At 35.9% G+C, this 21577-nt stretch overlaps 1 protein-coding gene across 1 annotated transcript; it reads right to left on the bottom strand.

Annotated features, from left to right (window-relative positions):
- Positions 1-363: 363 nt before the first annotated feature.
- Positions 364-21339, bottom strand: LOC139813487 (uncharacterized). The gene is made up of 16 exons (XM_071778999.1): positions 19371-21339; positions 19129-19240; positions 17960-18943; positions 16666-17306; positions 16408-16562; positions 15715-15870; positions 10557-10719; positions 10312-10423; positions 9158-10126; positions 7855-8498; positions 7597-7751; positions 6897-7052; positions 5563-5744; positions 2820-2995; positions 2575-2686; positions 364-2393 (listed from the first exon to the last, which is right to left on the bottom strand). Exons 1-16 carry the CDS (start codon positions 19520-19522, stop codon positions 1779-1781), a joined length of 5484 nt encoding a protein of 1827 aa, XP_071635100.1. The 5' UTR covers positions 19523-21339; the 3' UTR covers positions 364-1778.
- Between the last annotated feature and the right edge of the window lie 238 nt (positions 21340-21577).

Genomic DNA, 21577 nt, shown 5'->3' with positions numbered 1-21577 from the left:
CGCGGGGTAAGAGCGAGGACGGACGCGGCTGCAGCTGCGCGCGGCCGCTACTCCGACTCGCCCCGCTTCTTCCTCTCTTCACCGTCGTGTCGGTCCACGCCACGTCGATCGAGAACACGGGGTTAGTCGCCGTGGGTCTCTCTCTCCGGGGAGAGAGCCGGGACGGCGGATGCATGTATGCTCATTAGTTCATCGGTCAGGCTGACGACACCGGTTTGCTCTCCTTTCTCTTCCCCCCGCTGAGACTCTCCGTCGGGACACTTTTCCGGAAATCAACTCGCGTCGGGAAGAATCCTTTTCACGAATTCACCTGGCGCCACGAGTGAGCGTATAATCGGTTTGCCGAGTGTTAAGTTGCGGCAATTTGCTGTAATCGATTCGTGTTTCGAGGGGGGAAAGGAATAAAGGCATACGTGAGACCAAGCACACCTCCGGCCTTCGGTTGGAGTTAAGTCTTATCGCGGAATGAAGTTTCGCTGCCTTATCGTCAGCGGACATCTGTTGGTAGCACAAGTCCAGAACTGGGGCAGTAATTACAGTCTAAAGGAGGTGACCGATATATTGCGGCCACACATGCCGAAAATGTCTCGAGAATTTCATTATCATTGAACGGTTGTAAACAGCTTCAATTGCGTCACGTCTCGTATTACACGGTTCATTATGAAAGCTATTCACGGATCGTTGACAATATTAGTGATTGATCGTAATGTATATTGTAATAAATTAAATTTTTGTTCGCATTAGATACCATTTATTTTGATAAACAATTTTATATAATATTTCTATTACTGTTATCAAAACATCTTGATACATATGCTCAAAGGAATAACAAACTTGATTCAACTTAAATGAAAATATTATTACTAACAGCGCGAATATTGGTTGAATGAATGTTACTTATCTTTGTCTTACGAAATGTCGTCATGGAACAATAAAATATGATCTAATGTATCATTACTATTACAACTGTGCTTTTTATCATCATTATCACAACTACTGCAAGTCTAGTTTTCTTAACTGTCTTTGTACTGATGTCTCCTTTAAAGTCAGATGTCAGGCAACAAAATCTCGGTAGCGGGAGATTCTCGCAAGATTGTTTGTCGATATATTTGCTGGAACAAATATTTCAAAATAGTTATCTCGTTGTCGCTTAGAATACAATAAAATATTAATTATACACTTTTTATTTAAGTGTCTTAAAAGCGATTTAATATTGCGCAAGCTGCGAGCGTTTGTCTTATCCATTCACGTTAAATAATTTGCTTTCACGTTTTATGCATACAGTTCAAAATACGATGTTGTAACTATCTTTTAGTTACGTTTTTGTTAAAATCTCCCGAATTTCAATTCGGGACTAAATATCAATCAAAAATATACATAAAGTAAAATCTAATAAAATTAAAAGTTAATATAACTTTATGTAGGGTTTTTTTTAGAGAAATGGGAGAACTTTAAAGAGATAGGCTCAAATATAGAATAAATGACTTTGTAAGTAAATGCAAGAACAAAATGTTTATGCGATGAAATACAATTTATTTTGTGGTTTAACATAGTTTGTCCTCTCATTTACCTAACGGTTTTAATTATCCTACTATATGAGCGTAATAATTGTCAGATATCTCTATGCAACGTACTCAAAATGTTTTGTAAAACATCTCCGAGATGGTAGTAACTCTCTAGGAGATGTCTGTGCAACCTTTCATAAAGGTCTTTGTGACAAAATAGCGGACATTTTCACGTATCTATGCATATATGAGACATTCGTGAGATCTTATTTGTTACAATTTGCGAAGGTCTCTGAAAAGTATTTGTTGATATTTGTGCTGTGTGGGTAGGTAACCGGGTTTGCATCTGCACAACCCCGGGCTTAGGCACGTCCCGAAAGCGCACGAATCGCCGCACTTAGGCCTGCAGATGAATGAATCGTCCTCGTTCTTCTCGTAGCCGTCCGCGCACATGCAGACGTTAGGGGCCACACAAAGACCGTTCTGGCACTCAGGATCGCAAACGGGTTCGCACATGAATTTAAAGACGTATTCGAATCTTCTGTGTTGCCTGTAACCGGAAGGACACGTGCACAGGTTTGGTTCGGTGCAGTATCCGTGAGTTTCCTCGCATTGCGCGGGGCAGACAGGTCGGCAGGTGAATCCGTCCGAGTCCAACAGATATCCCTCGTTGCAGTTGCAAATCCCAGGATCGCCACAAGTACCGTTGACGCAAACGTTTTTGCACTGCGATACGCACGAGCCGTTGCTTGACATGCGGTATCCTGTGTTGCAGGTGCACACGTTCGGCTTCTTGCAAGTACCATTTTGGCACGATTGCGGGCAACGCGGTACGCACATTGCACCGGATTGCACGTAGCCTTCGCAGCATGTCAACTCCGTGTGAAACTGTAATAATCGTAATTGGCAAATTAGCGGATTATATAGTTGTAGCATAAGCAAACAAGTAAACAAGAGATTGACAAATCGTTTGCAAGCTTGCTGATTTATACGAAAATTGTTCTCTCTCTTATTTCTTCTTTTTTATTTCTTCATCGAATATCATCGCGTTATTTATCAGCTTGATTACCTCTTTCTTATAATTCAATCGAGTCTTGATTTGATAGGGTTCCCCAGGCCTAGCATGTTCTGGTTTATATCTATATGTTTCCGTATAAGGAACTAATTGTGATCCGTTTCGACTGTAATAAAATTAACAAAGTTAATATACGTATTAACATATATAAACGCATAATTTGTAAGGTATTTCGAAGAAATTACCTTAGAAATTGATACGTGATATGTGAATAGAGTATAATAACAAATATAAAATACCTGGACCTTTCATTGTACCTTGAATTATTGAATGTTTCTACAGCGTCATCTTTCTTTAGTTCAAGCTGGGACGGTGACGGGTGGCCAACAAGTGGAGTTGCGTTTACTTTTAAAAATAGTATCTTGATAGCCAAAAGAGCGATCAAACTATTAAGTAACCCCATGATTTGTCGTCTCTATTACGAAGTTGTGTTCACTCCGTGATGTTTATAGATCGACTGTTAAAGTGCTTCCTTCCCATGTATCATCGCTCGTTTATCTCTCTCCTTGCTTCGCGTGTGTATAAACACCAATATATGCTATTATTTTTTTGAAGCAGGATATGCTATATTATCAAGCCAAGGGTTCCACGACGCGTAGAGTCTTGGTCAATTACACCAAAAGTCATCCCGAGCCACGCATCACAGGACCGGGATAGGTCGCTAATGCTCGCGATTCCTAGCTCGTCGTTCCTTTTGAGAGTCGATAAACAGAGAATCTTTTTTAAGATATGACATTTTTATATTTCCTTTTATTGTTTAATTTAAAGCTCGTTAAATGATCTGCTTCATAGACTATACTTATCGTTTTCATGATTGTGAAATTTCTATTGCTCTTTGATACTTTGGGTTAAATATTATCGGAGTCAAAGAACTTATTGAGCCACTAACCACCGATAGCGTTCATCCACTCGATTCGTCGATTTTGATAGGCTTGTCGAAAAATATATGTTGCGCGTCTAAGCAAATGTGATTCAAACTGATGGCAGAATAAGAATAGGACTCTCGGTAATTAAAATAACAAAGTGGGGTAAAAATGAGCAGTGAGAGAACAACGCGATTGTGTGTGTTGGTGTGTAAGTAGTCACAATAATTAGTTACAATTAGAACGTAAATATTAGGACGTAAATATTACGACGGTTTCGCTTTGAGAAGTCAAATGATAAATGAAAGTTAATTTTCAACGTTTGTTAAGTCAGCAATAAGTGCTTCTTGATACCTTGATAGTGTGGTCAAAAAGTCATGTGGATAAAAAAGTTGACATTAAAATTTATGGCTACTTAATGGTCTGTCATCAGGACAAACCTGACACACAAAAATTAAAAAAATTAAAATACAAAACAATTAAAAAAATAAATAACTCACCAAGTAGTCTCGAGAACTTGAGATTATAAAAATGAAGCCGTGGAGATAAAATCCATAAAACCAAAAACCAAAAACGTGATTCAATTGTTAACTCGTATGTTGACTCATGGAAAGTGATTGAATGAGAAAACTTTGAATTTTTAGAAGCATACAAGAAAGGAGAATTACTGTAGAACTTGAGGCATTCTTTCTCATAAAGATAGGAACGCTATTATAAACGATTCTTGAAAAAGAATGGAAACAATATTAAACATTCTAATTAAATGATTAAAAAAAAGAAAAGATGTATTATTGCTGCACCGACCACGATCTTTTCTCGTTGGCTATCCATTTCAAACTGATAAGCTGAAGACTATGAGCCTATATGAGTCTAAACTAGACGAGCTAACGCGCCGTGGGAACTTTGTGCCACTTTGTGGCTTGTTATAGTTCGTTGCTTGCTAATTCGCGAGGTGAATTTATTGACAGGCATAAATAAGCCACGTGTCGTGAGGAACCACACACCGTGGGACCCTAGTTTAAAAGTTACTTAAAGCCTGCATACGTATTCGTAGCGTGAAGTTCATTTTAAAGTCGATCACTCGTGTTGAGACAAATTCATCCGAAGCAGAATTAACAGAAACATTTATTTTAGAAATTATTATTTATTCGAAAATTTGCGAAAGGTGCAATTATGCGAAAGAATTTAATACAAGACATTCTAGTATGAAAAAGTGATTAGCTAAGTCTTTATTATAGTTTATTGCGAAATATTGAAAGAAAAACAAAACATTTCAAAATTTATGATAGATATAAAAATCGATACATAATAACTGATGTAGTAAACGTTTCAAATAATACTCATAAATATTCCATAGAATATTTTGGAATTGTGTCTCGAAATTAATTTTTTATCGAAAAATTTGGGATTAAAGCAGAAAATAATTTTGATATTATGTAAAAGAATATTTAACATTTAATTATATTGTGAGTATATAAATATTCGAGAAAGTGTAACAAGGAAGTATAAAATTTTCAGTATTTTAATAAATTTATATCATTAAGTATAAAAAAATAAATTTTTAATAACTTAAAACTTTAACTTTTAACTAGCACGCGGGGTGTCAAACACCCCAAAACGAATTTCTCAAGTTTAGGCATCTTTCTCGGTCGGTTAATCTATGAATTTCGCTTCCAAACACAATTCGAATCAGACGTATAGAATTGCTGGGGTGCTGAACACCCCAAGTGCAGGAATTTTTTTGAAGCCTCAAAACTAACACTTTCATAGTTTAGGCTAATGAGTATCATTTTCCAGTGTTTAATGTATGTACTTGATTTTTTTCAAGCCTATTGGAGCCTTCATTTCGCCGTATCCAACGTTCAAAGTGTGTGGGGTGTTCAACACCCCGTGTGCAGATAACGTTTAATCGCGGACGTGTGCTAGTTAAGGGTTAATACTTAACATTTACTAATTTATTTTTTAAGATGTAGAAATGTAATAAATAAATTTGCTATGCAGACGGGTTTGTAAGTATGATAATCGTCGCTTTGTACCCACAATTGCACTCGCAAGTTTCAGGTGCGACGTATGTGCCGTGTATACAAAAATGAGTGCATACAGGAACACAGCGTGATACGTTAGGTGCTGCCGTTTCTTCTGTGCGGTATCCGTAATTGCAGGTGCATTCGTTTGGACATATGCATATACCGTGTCCGCAGCTAGGTTGACAAATCGGTTTACACACATGATGCAGTCTAAAATACTTTTCCTTTCGGTTGTAAACCCGTATCCGTCGCAACAGTGATATGAACTGCGAGACTAAGAATATAAACGTGAGATTTCACGTATTAGCAATATTGATATATTTATTTATATGCGCGAAAGAGTAAGTAGGAAGTTAAATAATAAAAATTCTATCTTGAGAGAATAATACAAATAACAGATATTTGATAGTAGCCGACTCGATTAGCAGAGCGATGACAGTTTTTTTACAAAAATTTAATCAACGTTTTAAAATATTAATATTATTTTTACACTTTTAATTAAAATTTTATTCGTCTTGTTGGTTTTCGATTTTAATCGACATCTGTTGATAGCACAAGGCCAGAACTGGAGCAGTAATTACAGTCTAAAGGAGGTGACCGATATATTGCAGCCACACATGCCGAAAATGTCTCGAGAAATTCATTATCATTGAACGGTTGTAAACAGCTTCAATTGCGTCACGTCTCGTATTACACGGTTCATTATGAAAGCTATTCACGGATCGTTGACAATATTAGTGATTGATCGTAATGTATATTGTAATAAATTAAATTTTTGTTGGCATTAGATAACATTTATTTTGATAAACAATTTTATATAATATTTCTATTACTGTTATCAAAACATCTTGATACATATGCTCAAAGGAATAACAAACTTGATTCAACTTAAATGAAAATATTATTACTAACAGCGCGAATATTGGTTGAATGAATGTTACTTATCTTTGTCTTACGAAATGTCGTCATGGAACAATAAAATATGATCTAATGTATCATTACTATTACAACTGTGCTTTTTATCATCATTATCACAACTACTGCAAGTCTAGTTTTCTTAACTGTCTGTGTACTGATGTCTCCTTTAAAGTCAGATGTCAGGCAACAAAATCTCGGTAGCGGGAGATTCTCGCACAAGATTGTTTGTCGATATATTTGCTGGAACAAATATTTCAAAATAGTTATCTCGTTGTCACTTAGAATACAATAAAATATTAATTATATACTTTTTATTTAAGCGTCTTAAAAGCGATTTGATATCGCGCAAGCTGCGAGCGTTTGTCTTATCCATTCACGTTAAATAATTTGTTATCACGCTTTATGCATACAGTTCAAAATACGATGTCGTAACTATCTTTTAGTTACGTTTTTGTTAAAACGTAAAATTGTTATATAAATTATGATATTAACACATTTTGAAGAATACCTGTAGCCAATTTCTTCTTTTGATGTTGGCGATATATGAAATATGCTGCCACTGTCAGACCTATAACTAATAATATAGCGAGAATCACGAAAGGCCAAACTATTATGGTAACGTTGCTCGAGGCGTCGTAACGAGACATCGCGTAACAAGGCAAATCTGCAAAATGAAAGGCAATAGAGATGAAACTAACGAATTTAAATGTTTTTTTTATGATAGATAGAATTATAAAAAAATCACATTTTTCCTTAACATTATTTTCGGATTATTTTTATCAGTGTGTAGTTTTTTTTGCAAGCAAACTTTTTGAAGCTATTATAGTTTCTAGATCTATGTTTCTAGATGTTTGTTTTTATAAAATAAATTAAAAGTATTTTTAATCAATTTATGGAAACAGGCTCTGGATGTTTTACAAGTAATATTAGCTGATTTCTGACAATTATTTAGAAAAGTTTATGTAACACTCTCCCTTTTTATCGATATATTAATATAAAAAAGTCTATATAACTAACAATAAGCACAAAAATTATTCTGAAAGAAAATAGTTCTTTCCCAAACTATGAAAATTCTTTAACATTATGAAAGCGATTACGCGATAATCGAAAAGAGTTTAAAAGAACATTAGTTATAAACTTTCATACATAATTACAAAGACTTATGTCGTTACTGAGAATGATCTAATTTATTTCTAAGTTGCAAATACCTGTATTAAGAAAACAGCTGACAGTCAAATTGTGTTCATAATTTTCCATCACATAGCACACTGTTTTGTTGTCCAAAGAATCGTAGCATTGAGAACAATACGGTGCATCTTCGTAAGCTCGCTTGATTGTGCTATTTGCAAAATGAAGCATGCCTCTGCAATCATATTTACGAATTATAAGATTCGTCTAGTCAATTATTGAATGTAGCGGGCGCTCTTTGCGAGGCCACGGGAAATCGGAGAGTCAGTAGTATTCACCTCTTCTTGACTTTCTCGTAAGCCATCTTTATAACGCACAAGGACGGTTGATCGCAATCCAATCCCGTCCATCCGAAGTGACACTCGCATCTGTAGATCGAGTTGCGATCGGTCGAAATGATACAGTCGCCGTGTCCGCTGCAGTTGCGAGTACATACAGGGATGCACTCCGGTTTCGAGTGATGGTCGATGTTCGGTATGAAACCATTGTTACAAATGCACTCATTCGGGCCGACGCACTCGCCGTTCTCACAGCCCCTTTCGCAAATCGCCTTGCAGACGTTTTGTCCAAATTTACCGTTCTGAAGCGCGTAGCCTTCGCGACACTCGCAGTAATCCGGCGCCGTGCACATACCGTCTAAGCACCCTCGGTTGCAGATGGGTATGCAAGCACCGGCCGTGTCCTTCCTGTAACCGTCGTCGCAAACGCAAATGCCTGACTCGTGACACGTCCCGTTATCTCCGCACGAGAGAGCATTGCAAGGAGGTCCGTTGAGACGATAACAAAAGTTGTAGCTTTCAAAATCACTGTCTTCGAGCCACCTCGGATAATAACCCGGATCGCAGGTGCATACGTTTGGCGCGGTGCACTTACCATTGTAGCACCATCGATCGCAAACCGGTTGGCAGATATGTTTCTCGGACTAGTTGTTTGGCAGTCAAAAATCAAATGAGTTTAATTGAAAAAATTTCAATTAATTGTGATTAAAAAAATCGTTTAAAAATAACACTCCTCTGAATCAAACGACTGCTTCGAATTGATAAAATACGATATAATTTGATTGTGCTGTCTGCCCGTCATGTATTACTTGGATACAGGATAGGTACTGATACCAATAGGTTTATTCAACAATGAAAAAAGTTTGAATATATACTGACCATTTCAAATCGTGATAACTTGGCAACGGGAACCCAAGCTCAATTTTTAAAACGAATTTTCAGGCTTTTGGAAAGTCTCAAGTAAAGTTGATAGAATTTTTTTTTAACTTTGTGCGTGATTTCAAAGTTAAAGTTAAAGTTTAAAGACATATTAATCTTGTCCAGTACCGTTTTTAAGAATTATTTAGGCAATAATCGTGACTTGTTAAACGTATATGTTCGTCGTAACTTAATTAAAATTTCTTTTTACTGATAATAATAATAAAAATTTTATAAAAAATTACGATATTATTATGATTTAGAAAAGAAATCGCTTTTTAGAAGATTAGAAACTTCTTCTCGCGTGATGAGTGGTTTTTAGATATTTTGTCAAGAGTTTTGGCTATATAATAACGTTTACATCTTATTGTACAGATATACTTGCCAATTCGGGAAACGGTGTTTTCGAAAAATTTTCATGCAGCTCTGTTATAATTAACTGTGCGTGTGAGCGATACCCTTCGAAGCAAGTGCATTCATTGGGCGACGTGCATTCTCCGTTGGGTCCACAAGGTATCGTGCAGATCGGCTTGCTTTGAGTCGAGTTAGATAAAACGACAGATGTATTGGACACTGTTTGATTTTCATGTAAGCATGTTCCGGGCGCGACACATATGCCACCACCGCACATATCATTTTCGCAGATCGGCTCACATATATCTTCGGAGTTGTTACGGAGTCTGTAGCCTTCGTTACAGGCGCATGTGTGCGGCTCCACGCACTTGCCCATTTTGCACTCCACGCAGTCCGGTTCGCAGACGTACTCGTTCGGAGCGTGATACTTCTCAAAGTAACCGTGGTGGCACACGCAAAACCCCGGGCTTTCGCACCTCCCGAAATCGCACGAATCGCCGCACTTAGGGTGGCAGAATGAATCGTACGGATCCGTAGACTTCTCGTAGCCGTCCGCGCACATGCAGACGTTAGGGGCCACACAAAGACCGTTCTCGCACTCAGGATCGCAAACGGGTTCACACATGAACTTAAAGACGTGGTCGAATCTCTTGTGTTGCCTGTAACCGGAAGGACACGTGCACACGTTTGGCTCGGTGCAGTATCCGTGAGTTTCCTCGCATTGCACGGGGCAGACAGGTCGACAGGTGAATCCGTCCGAGTCCAACAAATATCCCTCGTTGCAATTGCAAACCCCAGAATCGACACAGGTACCGTTGACGCAGGTATGGTTTGTGCACTGCGACACACACGAGCCGTTGCTTGACATGCGGTATCCTGTGTTGCAGGTGCACAAGTCCGGCTCCTTGCAGGTACCATTTTGGCACGACTGCGGGCAACGCGGTACGCACATTGCACCGGATTGCACGTAGCCTTCGCAGCATGTCAACTCCGTGTGAAACTGTAATACTCGTAATTGCCAAATTAGCGGATTATAATTGTGGTATAAGCAAACAAGTAAACAAGAGATTGACAAATTGTTGCAAAATAAAAATAAAGACGAAAAGCTTGCTGATTTATACGAAAATTGTTCTCTCTCTTATTTCTTCTTTATTTCTTCATCGCGTTATTTATCAGCTTGATTACCTCTTTCTTATAATTCGATCGAGTCTTGATTTGATAGGGTTCCCCAGGCATAGCATGTTCTGGTTTATATCTATATGTTTCCGTATAAGGAACTAATCGTGATACGTTTCGACTGCAATAAAATTAGCAAAATTAATATACGCATTAACATATGTAAACGCGTAATTTGCAAGGTATTTCAAAGAAATTATCTTAAAAATTGATACGTAAATAGAGTATAATAACAAATATAAAGTATACCTGACCTTTCATTGCACATTGAATTATTGAATATCTTTAAAGCGTCATCTTTCTTTAGTTCGAGCTGGGACGATGGAGGGTCGTGATCAAGTGAAATTGCGTTTACTTTTAAAAATAGTATCTTGATAGCCAAAAGAGCGATCAAACTATTAAACAACCCCATGATTTGTCACCTCTATTACGAAGTCGTGTTCACTTCGTGATGTTTATAGACCGACTGTTAAAGTGCTTCCTTCCCATATATCATCGCCCGTTTATCTCTTGCTTTGCATGTGTATGACACACCAATACATACTATGTTATTCTTTTAAAGCAGGATATGCTGTATTATCAAGCCGGGGCGTCCTATGACGCGTAGAAGCTCGGCTTTGACAAATTACACCAAGTCATCCCGAGCCACGCCCCGCGAAAAACGATTGTATTAAAACCGTATTAAAAGCTTATATAAATTCAATAAGAGTCTTATTAGAATCGAATATGTAAATCAATTATAATTTAAATATAAGTCATATTTAAATCAAATTAAAGTACCTCAATCTTATTTAATCTATATATGGATTAAACTGGACCTTGCTTTGTTAAAATATGCAAAATCAGCCGCACAGACCTAAGGAAATGCAGAGTTAATATGGTTTTAATTTGCCGAATGTGGATTAAATATGGTAATAAATTCAAAATTAATTTGTTAAATATAAATCAAATAAGTCAAATATAATCATATAAGTCAAATATAATCATATAAGTCAAATTTAAGTCATATATAAATATTATTTGGATCTTATTAGAATTTTATATAATTTTGTTTAAATTTACATTTATACCAATTTAAATTTATACAAGATTATATAAAATTCTAATAAGATCCAAATAATATTTATATATGACTGTAACTCAATCTTATTTGGTCTTAATGGTTGTAATTATAGGGGAATATAATATTTTTTAAGCGTGCCACTTCATTATAAGAGTGGACTTCACGATATAACTGATAAAAAAATTGAGTCGCTCCGAGACAGTGTCGCGCGAGAGACAGTGTCGTGTCTTCTTGAGTACCGTTCTTATAACACTCTTTGTCAAATTTTAATTACGAGAAACAGATCACATCGAATGCCATCTATCGGATACTTTGAGATGCAATATTCTGATCTGATCATATATAATCTTATATGACTATATTATTTTTTTAATTTAAATCAAATATTTACATGTTAAGTTCGACAAATAAAGAAACAAAATTTTACCGCAAATATTATTTAAACAAAAATACGTTTTAATAAGAATCAAATTAGAACCAAATTTGGGTTAAAGCCGCAATTGAATCGAGTAAAAGTCGCACAGAACACATTAACTTTTTATTAAAGTCTTATATGTAAATATTCTGCATCATGTATGGTTCTGGATCATATATAATCCACATAAGTTATCTTATTAAATACAAATTAAAACCATATTTGATTCAAAGTGTTATATGATCCACATAAGTGATCTAATTAAATTTTAATTAAAGCCCTATTTTATTGTGAGTCATATTTAATCTACATAACTGATTTTAATAAGTGCAAATTAAAACTGTATTTAAACAAATATAATTTTAATATAAAATCTGGATTTAATTTGAATTTTACCCAAATTTAATATGATTTAATATGATTTTAGTTAGATTCATATTAGATCGTTTTTCGCAAAAATTTTCATGTGTCAGGTTTGTCCTGATTACAGGCTATTAAGTAATGAATTTTAACGTCAACTTTCTTTATCCACATAACTTTTTGACCACGCTATCAAGAATCACTTATTGCTGATTTAATAAACGTTGAAAATTAACTATCATTTATATATCATTTGATATCGCTGAAAATAGCTCAAATCGAGACGACCATTTTGCGTAACAATATGTAAAATTAATTGTAACTATAAATATTGTGACTACTTACACACCAACGCCAACGATCGCGTTGTTCTCTGATTGCTCATTTTTACCCCACTTTGTTATTTTAATTATTGAGAGTTCTATTCTTATTCTGCCATCAATTTGAATCGCATTTGCTTAGACGCGGAACATATATTTTTCGACAAGCCTAGACAAATCGACGAATCGAACTCATTAACGCTATCGGTGGTTAGTGGCTCGACGCGCGTCATAGGACCTGGCAGACCGGGATAGGTCACTAACGTACGCGACTCGCAGTTCGTGGCTCGTCGTTCCTTTTGAGAGTCGATAAATAGAAAAACTTCTTTAGGATATGAAATTTTTATTTCCTTTTATTGTAATTTAAACTTCGTTAAATGATCTGCTTCGTGGACGACTTATATCGTTCTCATGATTGTGAAATTTTAATTGCTCTCTGACATTTTAGGTTAAATATTATCGGAGTCAAAGAACTTATCGAGCCACTAACCACCGATAGCGTTGATGCGTTCGATTCGTCGATTTGTCTAGGCTTGTCGAAAAATATATGTTCCGCGTCTAAGCAAATGCGATTCAAATTGATGGCAGAATAAGAATAGAACTCTTGATAATTAAAATAACAAAGTGGGGTAAAAATGAGCAATCAGAGAACAACGCGATTGTTGGTGTGTAAGTCACAATATTTATAATTACAATTAATTGTACATATTGTTACGCAAAATGGTCGTTTCGATTTGAGCCATTTTCAGCGATATCAAATGATATATAAATGATAGTTAATTTTCAACGTTTATTAAATCAGCAATAAGTGATTCTTGATAGCGTGGTCAAAAAGTTATGTGGATAAAGAAAGTTGACGTTAAAATTCATTACTTAATAGTCTGTAATCGGGACAAACCTGACACATGAAAATTAAAAATTGAAAATACAAAAGAATTAAAAATAGAAAAAACTCACCAAGTAGTCTCAAGAACGTGAGATTAAAAATGAAGCCGTGAAGATAAAATCCATAAAAACCAAAAACGTGATTCAGTTGTAGACTCGTATGTTAACTTATGATGTGATTGAATGAAAAAACCTTGAAACTTTTAGAAGCATATGCGAGAAAGAAGAATTATTATGGAACTTGAGGCATTCTTTACATAAAGATAGGAACGCTATATTAATTTTTCCAAGAATTATTTGATTCTTGGAAAAGAATGGAAACAATATTAAACATTCTAATTAAATGATTAAAAAAGAGAAGAGATGTATTATTGCTGCACCGACCATGATCTTTACTCGTTGGCTATCTATTTCAAACTGATGAGCTGCAGACTATCATAGCCTATATGAGTTTAAACTAGACGAGCTAACGCGTCCATGGGACCTTTTGCGACTTGTTATAGTTTGTTGCTTGCTAATTCGTGAGACGAATTTATTGACAGGCATATATATGTAAGCCACGTGTCGTGACGAACTACAAAAAACTCCGGTTTGAAAGTTACTCAAAGCCTGTGTGTTCGTAGCGTAAAGTTTATTTTAAAGTCGATTACTCGTGTTGAGACAAATTTACCCGAAACATGATTAACAGAAACATTTATTTTTGAAATTACTATTTATTCGAAAACAGGTGCAATTATGCGAAAGAGTTAATACTTAAAATTTACTAATTTATTTCTTAAGATGTAGAAATGTAATAAATAAATTTGCTATGCAGACGGGTTTGTAAGTATAATGATCGTCGCTTTGTAAATTGCATTCGCAAGTTTCGGGTGCGACGTATGTGCCGTGTATACCAAGAATGAGTGGATACAGGAACACAGCGTGATACGTTAGGTGCTGCTGTTTCTTCTGTGCGGATTCGTAATTGCAGGTGCATTCGTTTGGACGTATGCATGTCCGCAACTAGGTTGACAAATCGGTTTACACACGTGATGCAGTTCAAAGTACATTTCCCTTTCGGTTGTGAACGCGTATCCGTCGCAACAATAATATTCTCTGCGATGTGATCTGCGAGACTAAGAATATAAACGCGAGATTTCACGTATTAGTAATATCGTAGTATTTATTTATATGCGCGAAAGAGTAAGTAGGAAGTTAAATAATATAAAAATTTTATCTTGAGAGAATAATACCAATAAGAGATATTTGATAATAGAGGCGACTCGATTAGCAGAGCGATGGTAGTTTTTTTTACAAAAATTTGATCAACGTTTTAAAATATTAATATTAAACATTACGAGATAAGCTGCATTTTATTGCACATTTTATTGAAGGTAATATTACTGTAAAAGTTATCAGTTACGATTAATATTATTTTTACACTTCTAATTAAAATTTTATTTGTCCTGTTGGTTTTCGATTTTAATCGACATCTGTTGATAGCACAAGGCCAGAACTGGGGCAGTAATTACAGTCTGAAGGAGGTGACCGATATATTGTGGCCACACCTGCCGAAAATGTCTCGAGAATTTCATTATCATTGAACGGTTGTAAACAGCGTCAATTGCGTCACGTCTCGTATTACACGGCTCGCTCATTATGAAAGTTATTCATGGATAATATTACCATTGATAATATTAGCGATTGATCGCAATGGAGTATATTGTAATAAATTAAATTTGCGTTCGCAATAGATATAACATTTATTTTGACAAACAATTTTATATAATGTTTCTATTACTATCATCAAAACATCTTGATACATATGCTCAAAGGCATATAACAAATTTCATTAAACTTATATGAAAATATTATTAGTAGCAGCGCGATTATTGAATTAATATTACTTATCTTTGTCTTACGATATGTCGTCAAGGAACAGTAAAATATGATCTAGTGTATCATTACTGTTACAACTGTGCTATTTATCATCATTATCACAATTACTGCAGTCTATTTTTCTACTATCTTTGTATTGATGTCTTCCTTATATAAAATTAGATGTCAGGCAACAAAATCTCGGTAGCGGGAGATTCTCGCACAAAAAAGTTTGTCGATGTACCTGTTGCAACAAATATTTCAAAATAGGTATCTCGTTGTCGCTTAGAATACAATAAAATATTAATTATAAACTTTTTATTTAAGCGTCTTAAAAGCGATTTGATATCGCGCAAGCTGCGAGCGTTTGTCTTATTATTCACGTTAAATAATTTGTTATCACGCTTTATACATACAGTTCAAAATACGATGTCGTAACTATCTTTTAGTTACGTTTTTGTTACGCCGTAAAATTGTTATAAATTATGATATTAACACATTTTGAAGAATACCTGTAGCCAATTTCTTTCTTTGATGTCTGCGATATATGAAATATGCTGCCACTGTTAGACCTATAACTAATAATACAGCGAGAATCACGAAAGGCCAAACTATTATGGTAACGTTGCTCGAGGCGTCGTAACGAGACATCGCGTAACAAGGCAAATCTGCAAAATGAAAAGCAATAGAGATGAAACTAACGAATTTAAATGTTTTTTATGATGGATATAATTATTTTAAAAAATCACGCTTCTCCTTAACATTAGTTTCGGATTATTTTTATCAGTGTGTAGTTTTCTTTGCAAGCAAACTTTTTGAAGCTAGTTTTTAGATCTATGTCTCTAGATGTTTGTTTTTATAATATAAATTAGAAGTATTTTTAATCAATTTATGGAAACAGGCTCTGATGTTTTGCAAGTAACATTTGCTGATTTCTGACAATTATTTAGAAAAGTTTATGTAACACATTCCTCTTTTATCGATATATTAATATAAAACAATTTATATAACTAAGAATAAGCACAAAAATTATTCTGAAAGAAATTGAAAATAGTTCTTTCCTAAAATGTTAAAATTCTTTGTCATTATGAAAGAGATTACGCAATAATTGAAAAGAGTTTAAAAGAACATTGATTGTAAACTTTCACACATAATTATTATGTCGTTACTGAAAAAGATCTAATTTATTTCTAATTTGCAAATACCTGTATTAAGAAGACAGCTGACAGTCAAATTGTGTTCATAATTTTCCATCACATAGCACACTGTTTTGTTGTCCAAAGAATCGTAGCATTGAGAACAATACGGTGCATCTTCGTAAGCTCGCTTGATTGTGCTATTTGCAAAATGAACTAAGCCTCTGCAATCATATTTACGAATTATAAGATTCGTCTAGTCAGTTATTGAATGTGGCGGGCGCTCTTTGCGAGGCCACGGGAAATCGGCGAGTCAATAGTATTTACCTCTTCTTGACCTTCTCGTAAGCCATTTTTATAACGCACAAGGACGGATGATCGCAATCCAATCCCGTCCATCCGAAGTGACACTCGCATCTGTAGTGGTCGCGATCGGTCGAAATGATACAGTCGCCATGTCCGCTGCAGTTGCGAGTACATACAGGGATGCACTCCGGTCTCGAGTGATGGTCGATGTTCGGTATGAAACCATTGTTACAAATGCACTCATTCGGGCTGACGCACTCGCCGTTCTCGCAGCCCCTTTCGCAAATCGCCTTGCAGACGTTTTCTTCAAATTTATTGTTCTGAAGCGCGTAGCCTTCGCGACACGCGCAGTAATCCGGCTCCGTGCACATACCGTCTAAGCACCCTCGGTTGCAGATGGGTATGCAAGCACCGGCCGTGTCCTTCCTGTAACCGTCGTCGCAAACGCAAATGCCTGACTCGTGACACGTCCCGTTATCTCCGCACGAGAGAGCATTGCAAGGAGGTCCGTTGAGACGATAACAAAAGTGGTAGCTTTCAAAATCACTGTCTTCGAGCCACCTCGGATAATAACCCGGATCGCAGGTGCATACGTTTGGCGCGGTGCACTTACCATTGTAGCACCACCGATCGCAAACCGGTTGGCAGATATGTTTCTCGGACTAGTTGTTTGGCAGTCAAAAATCAAATGAGTTTAATTGAAAAAATTTCAATTAATTGTGATTAAAAAATCGTTTAAAAATAACACTCCTCTGAATCAAACGACTGCTTTGAATTGATAAAATACGATATAATTTGATTGTGCTGTCTGCCCGTCATGTATTACTTGGATACAGGATAGGTACTGATACCAATAGGTTTATTCAACAATGAAAAAAGTTTGAATATATACTGACCATTTCAAATCGCGATAACTCGGCAACGGGAACCCAAGCTCAATTTTTAAAAGGAATTTTCAGGCTTTCGGAAAGTCTCAAGTAAAATTGATAAAATTTGTTTTTAACTATGTGCGTGATTTCAAAGTTAAAGTTAAAGTTTAAAGACATTAATCCTGTCCAGTACCGTTTTTAAGAATTATTTAGGCAATAATCGTGCCTTGTTAAACGTATATGTTCGTCGTAACTTAATTAAAATTTCTTTTTACTGATAATAATAATAAAAATTTTATAAAAAATTACGATATTATTATGATTTAGAAACGAAATCGCTTTTTAGAAGATTAGAATCTTCTCGTGTGATGAGTGGTTTTTAGATATTTTGTCAAGAGTTTTGGCTATATAATAACGTTTACATCTTATTGTACAGATATACTTGCCAATTCGGGAAACGGTGTTTTCGAAAAATTTTCATGCAGCTCTGTTATAATTAACTGTGCGTGTGAGCGATACCCTTCGAAGCAAGTGCATTCATTGGGCGACGTGCATTCTCCGTTGGGTCCACAAGGTATCGTGCAGATCGGCTTGCTTTGAGTCGAGTTAGATAAAACGACAGATGTATTGGATTTCCACACTGTTGGATTTCCATGTAAGCATTTTCCGGGCGCGACGCATATGCCACCACCGCACATATCATTTTCGCAGATCGGCTCACATATATCTTTGGAGTTGTTACGGAGTCTGTAGCCTTCGTTACAGCCGCATGTGTACGGCGCCACGCACTTGCCCATTTTGCATGACGGGAAGCATTGCGGTTCGCAGGCGATTGAGACGATCGTATCGTTCGCAGTGTGATACGTCTTTATGTAACCGGGTTTGCACTGGCAATACCCCGGGCTTACGCACGTCCCGAAAGCGCACGAATCGTCGCACTTAGGCCTGCAGGTGAATGAATCGTTCTCGTCCTTTTCGTAGCCGTCCGCGCATTTGCAGATGTTAGGGGCCACGCAAAGGCCATCGGTGCACTTACGATCGCAAACTGGCTCGCACATGAACTTAAAGACGTGGTAGAATCTCTTGCGTTGCCTGTAACCGGAAGGACACGTGCACACGTGCGGCTCGGTGCAGTATCCGTGAGTTTCCTCGCATTCCGCTGGGCAGACAGGTCGACAGGTGAATCCGTCCGAGTCCAACAAATATCCCTCGTTGCAGTTGCAAATCCCAGGATCGCCACAAGTACCGTTGACGCAAACGTTTTTGCACTGCGATACGCACGAGCCGTTGCTTGACATGCGGTATCCTGTGTTGCAGGTGCACACGTCCGGCTCCTTGCAGGTACCATTTTGGCACGACTGCGGGCAACGCGGTACGCACATTGCACCGGATTTCACGTAGCCTTCGCAGCATGTCAACTCCGTGTGAAACTGTAATACTCGTAATTGCCAAATTAGCGGATTATAATTGTGGTATAAGCAAACAAGTAAACAAAAGATTGACAAATTGTTTGCAAAACAAAAATAAAGACGAAAAGCTTGCTGATTTATACGAAAATTGTTCTCTCTCTTATTTCTTCTTTATTTCTTTATTGCGTATTTATCAGCTTGATTACCTCTTTTTTATAATATAATCGAGTCTTGTTTTGATAGGGTTCCCCAGGCATAGCATGTTCTGGTTTAGAGTAATATGTTTCGTTATAAGGAACTAATTGTGATACGTTTCGACTGTAATGAAATTAGCAAAATTAATATACGCATTAACATATGTAAACGCGTAATTTGCAAAGTATTTCGAAGAAATTATCTAAAAAATTTATACGTAAATAGAGTATAACAAATATAAAATATACCTGACCTTTCATTGCACCTTGAATTATTGAATATCTTTACAACTTTCTTTAGTTCGAGCTGAGACGATGGATGATCGTAATCGAGTGAAATTGCGTTTACTTTTAAAAATAGTATCTTGATAGCCAAAAGAGCGATCAAACTATTAAACAACCCCATGATTTGTCACCTCTATTACGAAGTCGTGTTCACTTCGTGATGTTTATAGACCGACTGTTAAAGTGCTTCCTTCCCATATATCATCGCCCGTTTATCTCTTGCTTTGCATGTGTATAACACACCAATAGATACTATGTTATTCTTTTGAAGCAGGATATGCTATATTATCAAGCCGGGGTTCCACGACGCGTAGAGTCTTGGTCGATTACACCAAAAGTCATCCCGAGCCACGCGTCATAGGACCGGGATAGGTCGCTAATGCTCGCGGTTTCTAGCTCGTCGTTCCTTTTAAGAGTCGATAAACAGAGAATCTTCTTTAGGATATAAAATTTTTATTTATTTTTATTGTAATTTAAACTTTGTTAAATGATCTGCTTCTCGTGGACGACTTATATCGTTCTCATGATTGTGAAACTTTAATTGCTCTCTGACATGGGTTAAATATTATCGGAGTCAAAGAACTTATCGAGCCACTAACCACCGATAGCGTTGATGCGTTCGATTCGTCGATTTGCCTAGGCTTGTCGAAAAATATATGTTGCGCGTCTAAGCAAATGTGATTCAAATTGATGGCAGAATAAGAATAGGACTCTCGATAATTAAAATAACAAAGTGGGATAAAAATGAGCAATTATCGAACAACGCGATTGTTGGTGTGTAAGTAGTCACAATTAATTTACAGTTACAATTAATTGTACATATTATTACGCAAAATAGTCGTTTCGATTTGAGCCATTTTCAGCTATGTCAAATGATATAAATGATAGTTAATTTTCAACGTTTATTAAATCAGCAATAAGTGATTCTTAATAGCGTGGTCAAAAAGTTATGTGGATAAAGAAAGTTGACGTTAAAATTCATTACTTAATAGTCTGTAATCAGAACAAACCTGACATACGAAAATTAAAAATTGAAAATACAAAACAATTATAAATAGAAAAAACTCACCAAGTAGTCTCAAGAACGTGAGATTAAAAATGAAGCCGTGAAGATAAAATCCATAAAAACCAAAAACGTGATTTAATTGTTAACTTGTATGTTAACTTATGAAGAGTGATCGAATGAGAAAACCTTGAAACTTTTAGAAACATATGAGAAAGAAGAATTATTGTGGAACTTGAGGCATTCTTTACATAAAGATAGGAACGCTATAAACGATTCTTGAAAAAGAATGGAAACAATATTAAACATTCTAATTAAATGATTAAAAAAAAGAAGAGATGTATTACTGCTGCACCGACCACGATCTTTTCTCGTTGGCTATATATTTCAAACTGATGAGCTGAAGACTATGAGCTTATATGAGTTTAAACTAGACGAGCTAACGCGTCCATTGGACCTTTTGCGACTTGTTATAGTTCGTTGCTTGCTAATTCGTGAGACGAATTTATTGACAGACATATATATGTAAGCCACGTGTCGTGACGAACCACACGTCGTAAGACTTCGGTTTAAAAGTTACTCAAAGCCTGTGTGCTCGTAGCGTAAAGTTTGTTTTAAAGTCGATTACTCGTGTTGAGACAAATTTACCCGAAACAGGATTAACAGAAACATTTATTTTAGAAATTACTATTTATTCGAAAACAAGTGCAATTATGCGAAAGAGTTTAGGTATAATGTCCGTTTGCTATGTTAATAGTTTTTGGATGACGATAATGATAATATTTAACCTAAAATATCATAAAAGTATAATAGTTTTATGAGAATAATTATAAGAACGATAACTAGTCCACGAAGCAGATTATTTGACGAAGTGTCAATTATTTAAATTATAATAAAAAGAAATAAAAAGTTCATATCTTAAGAGAGATTCTCTATCAACACAGCTTTATAATGTTCCGTACAACATAAATTTTTATTTATTTATATGCCTCGTAGAATCATGTTTCTTATAAAACTCAGAATAATTTGGAAAAAGAAATATAAATTGTGAACTTATTAATGGCAAATTTCTGATGGTGTATATATGAGTTTTTTTAACAATATAATTAAAAAAATATATGACCAATTTTTTAAATATTAATTTTTTATGCCCAAATAATTTTGTTTTTTACT

Source organism: Temnothorax longispinosus, chromosome 5 (assembly GCF_030848805.1).
Source record: "Temnothorax longispinosus isolate EJ_2023e chromosome 5, Tlon_JGU_v1, whole genome shotgun sequence".
NCBI lineage: Eukaryota > Metazoa > Arthropoda > Insecta > Hymenoptera > Formicidae > Temnothorax > Temnothorax longispinosus.
Note: the sequence above shows the minus strand (reverse complement) of the source record. Positions and strands in the feature narration are given on the sequence as shown.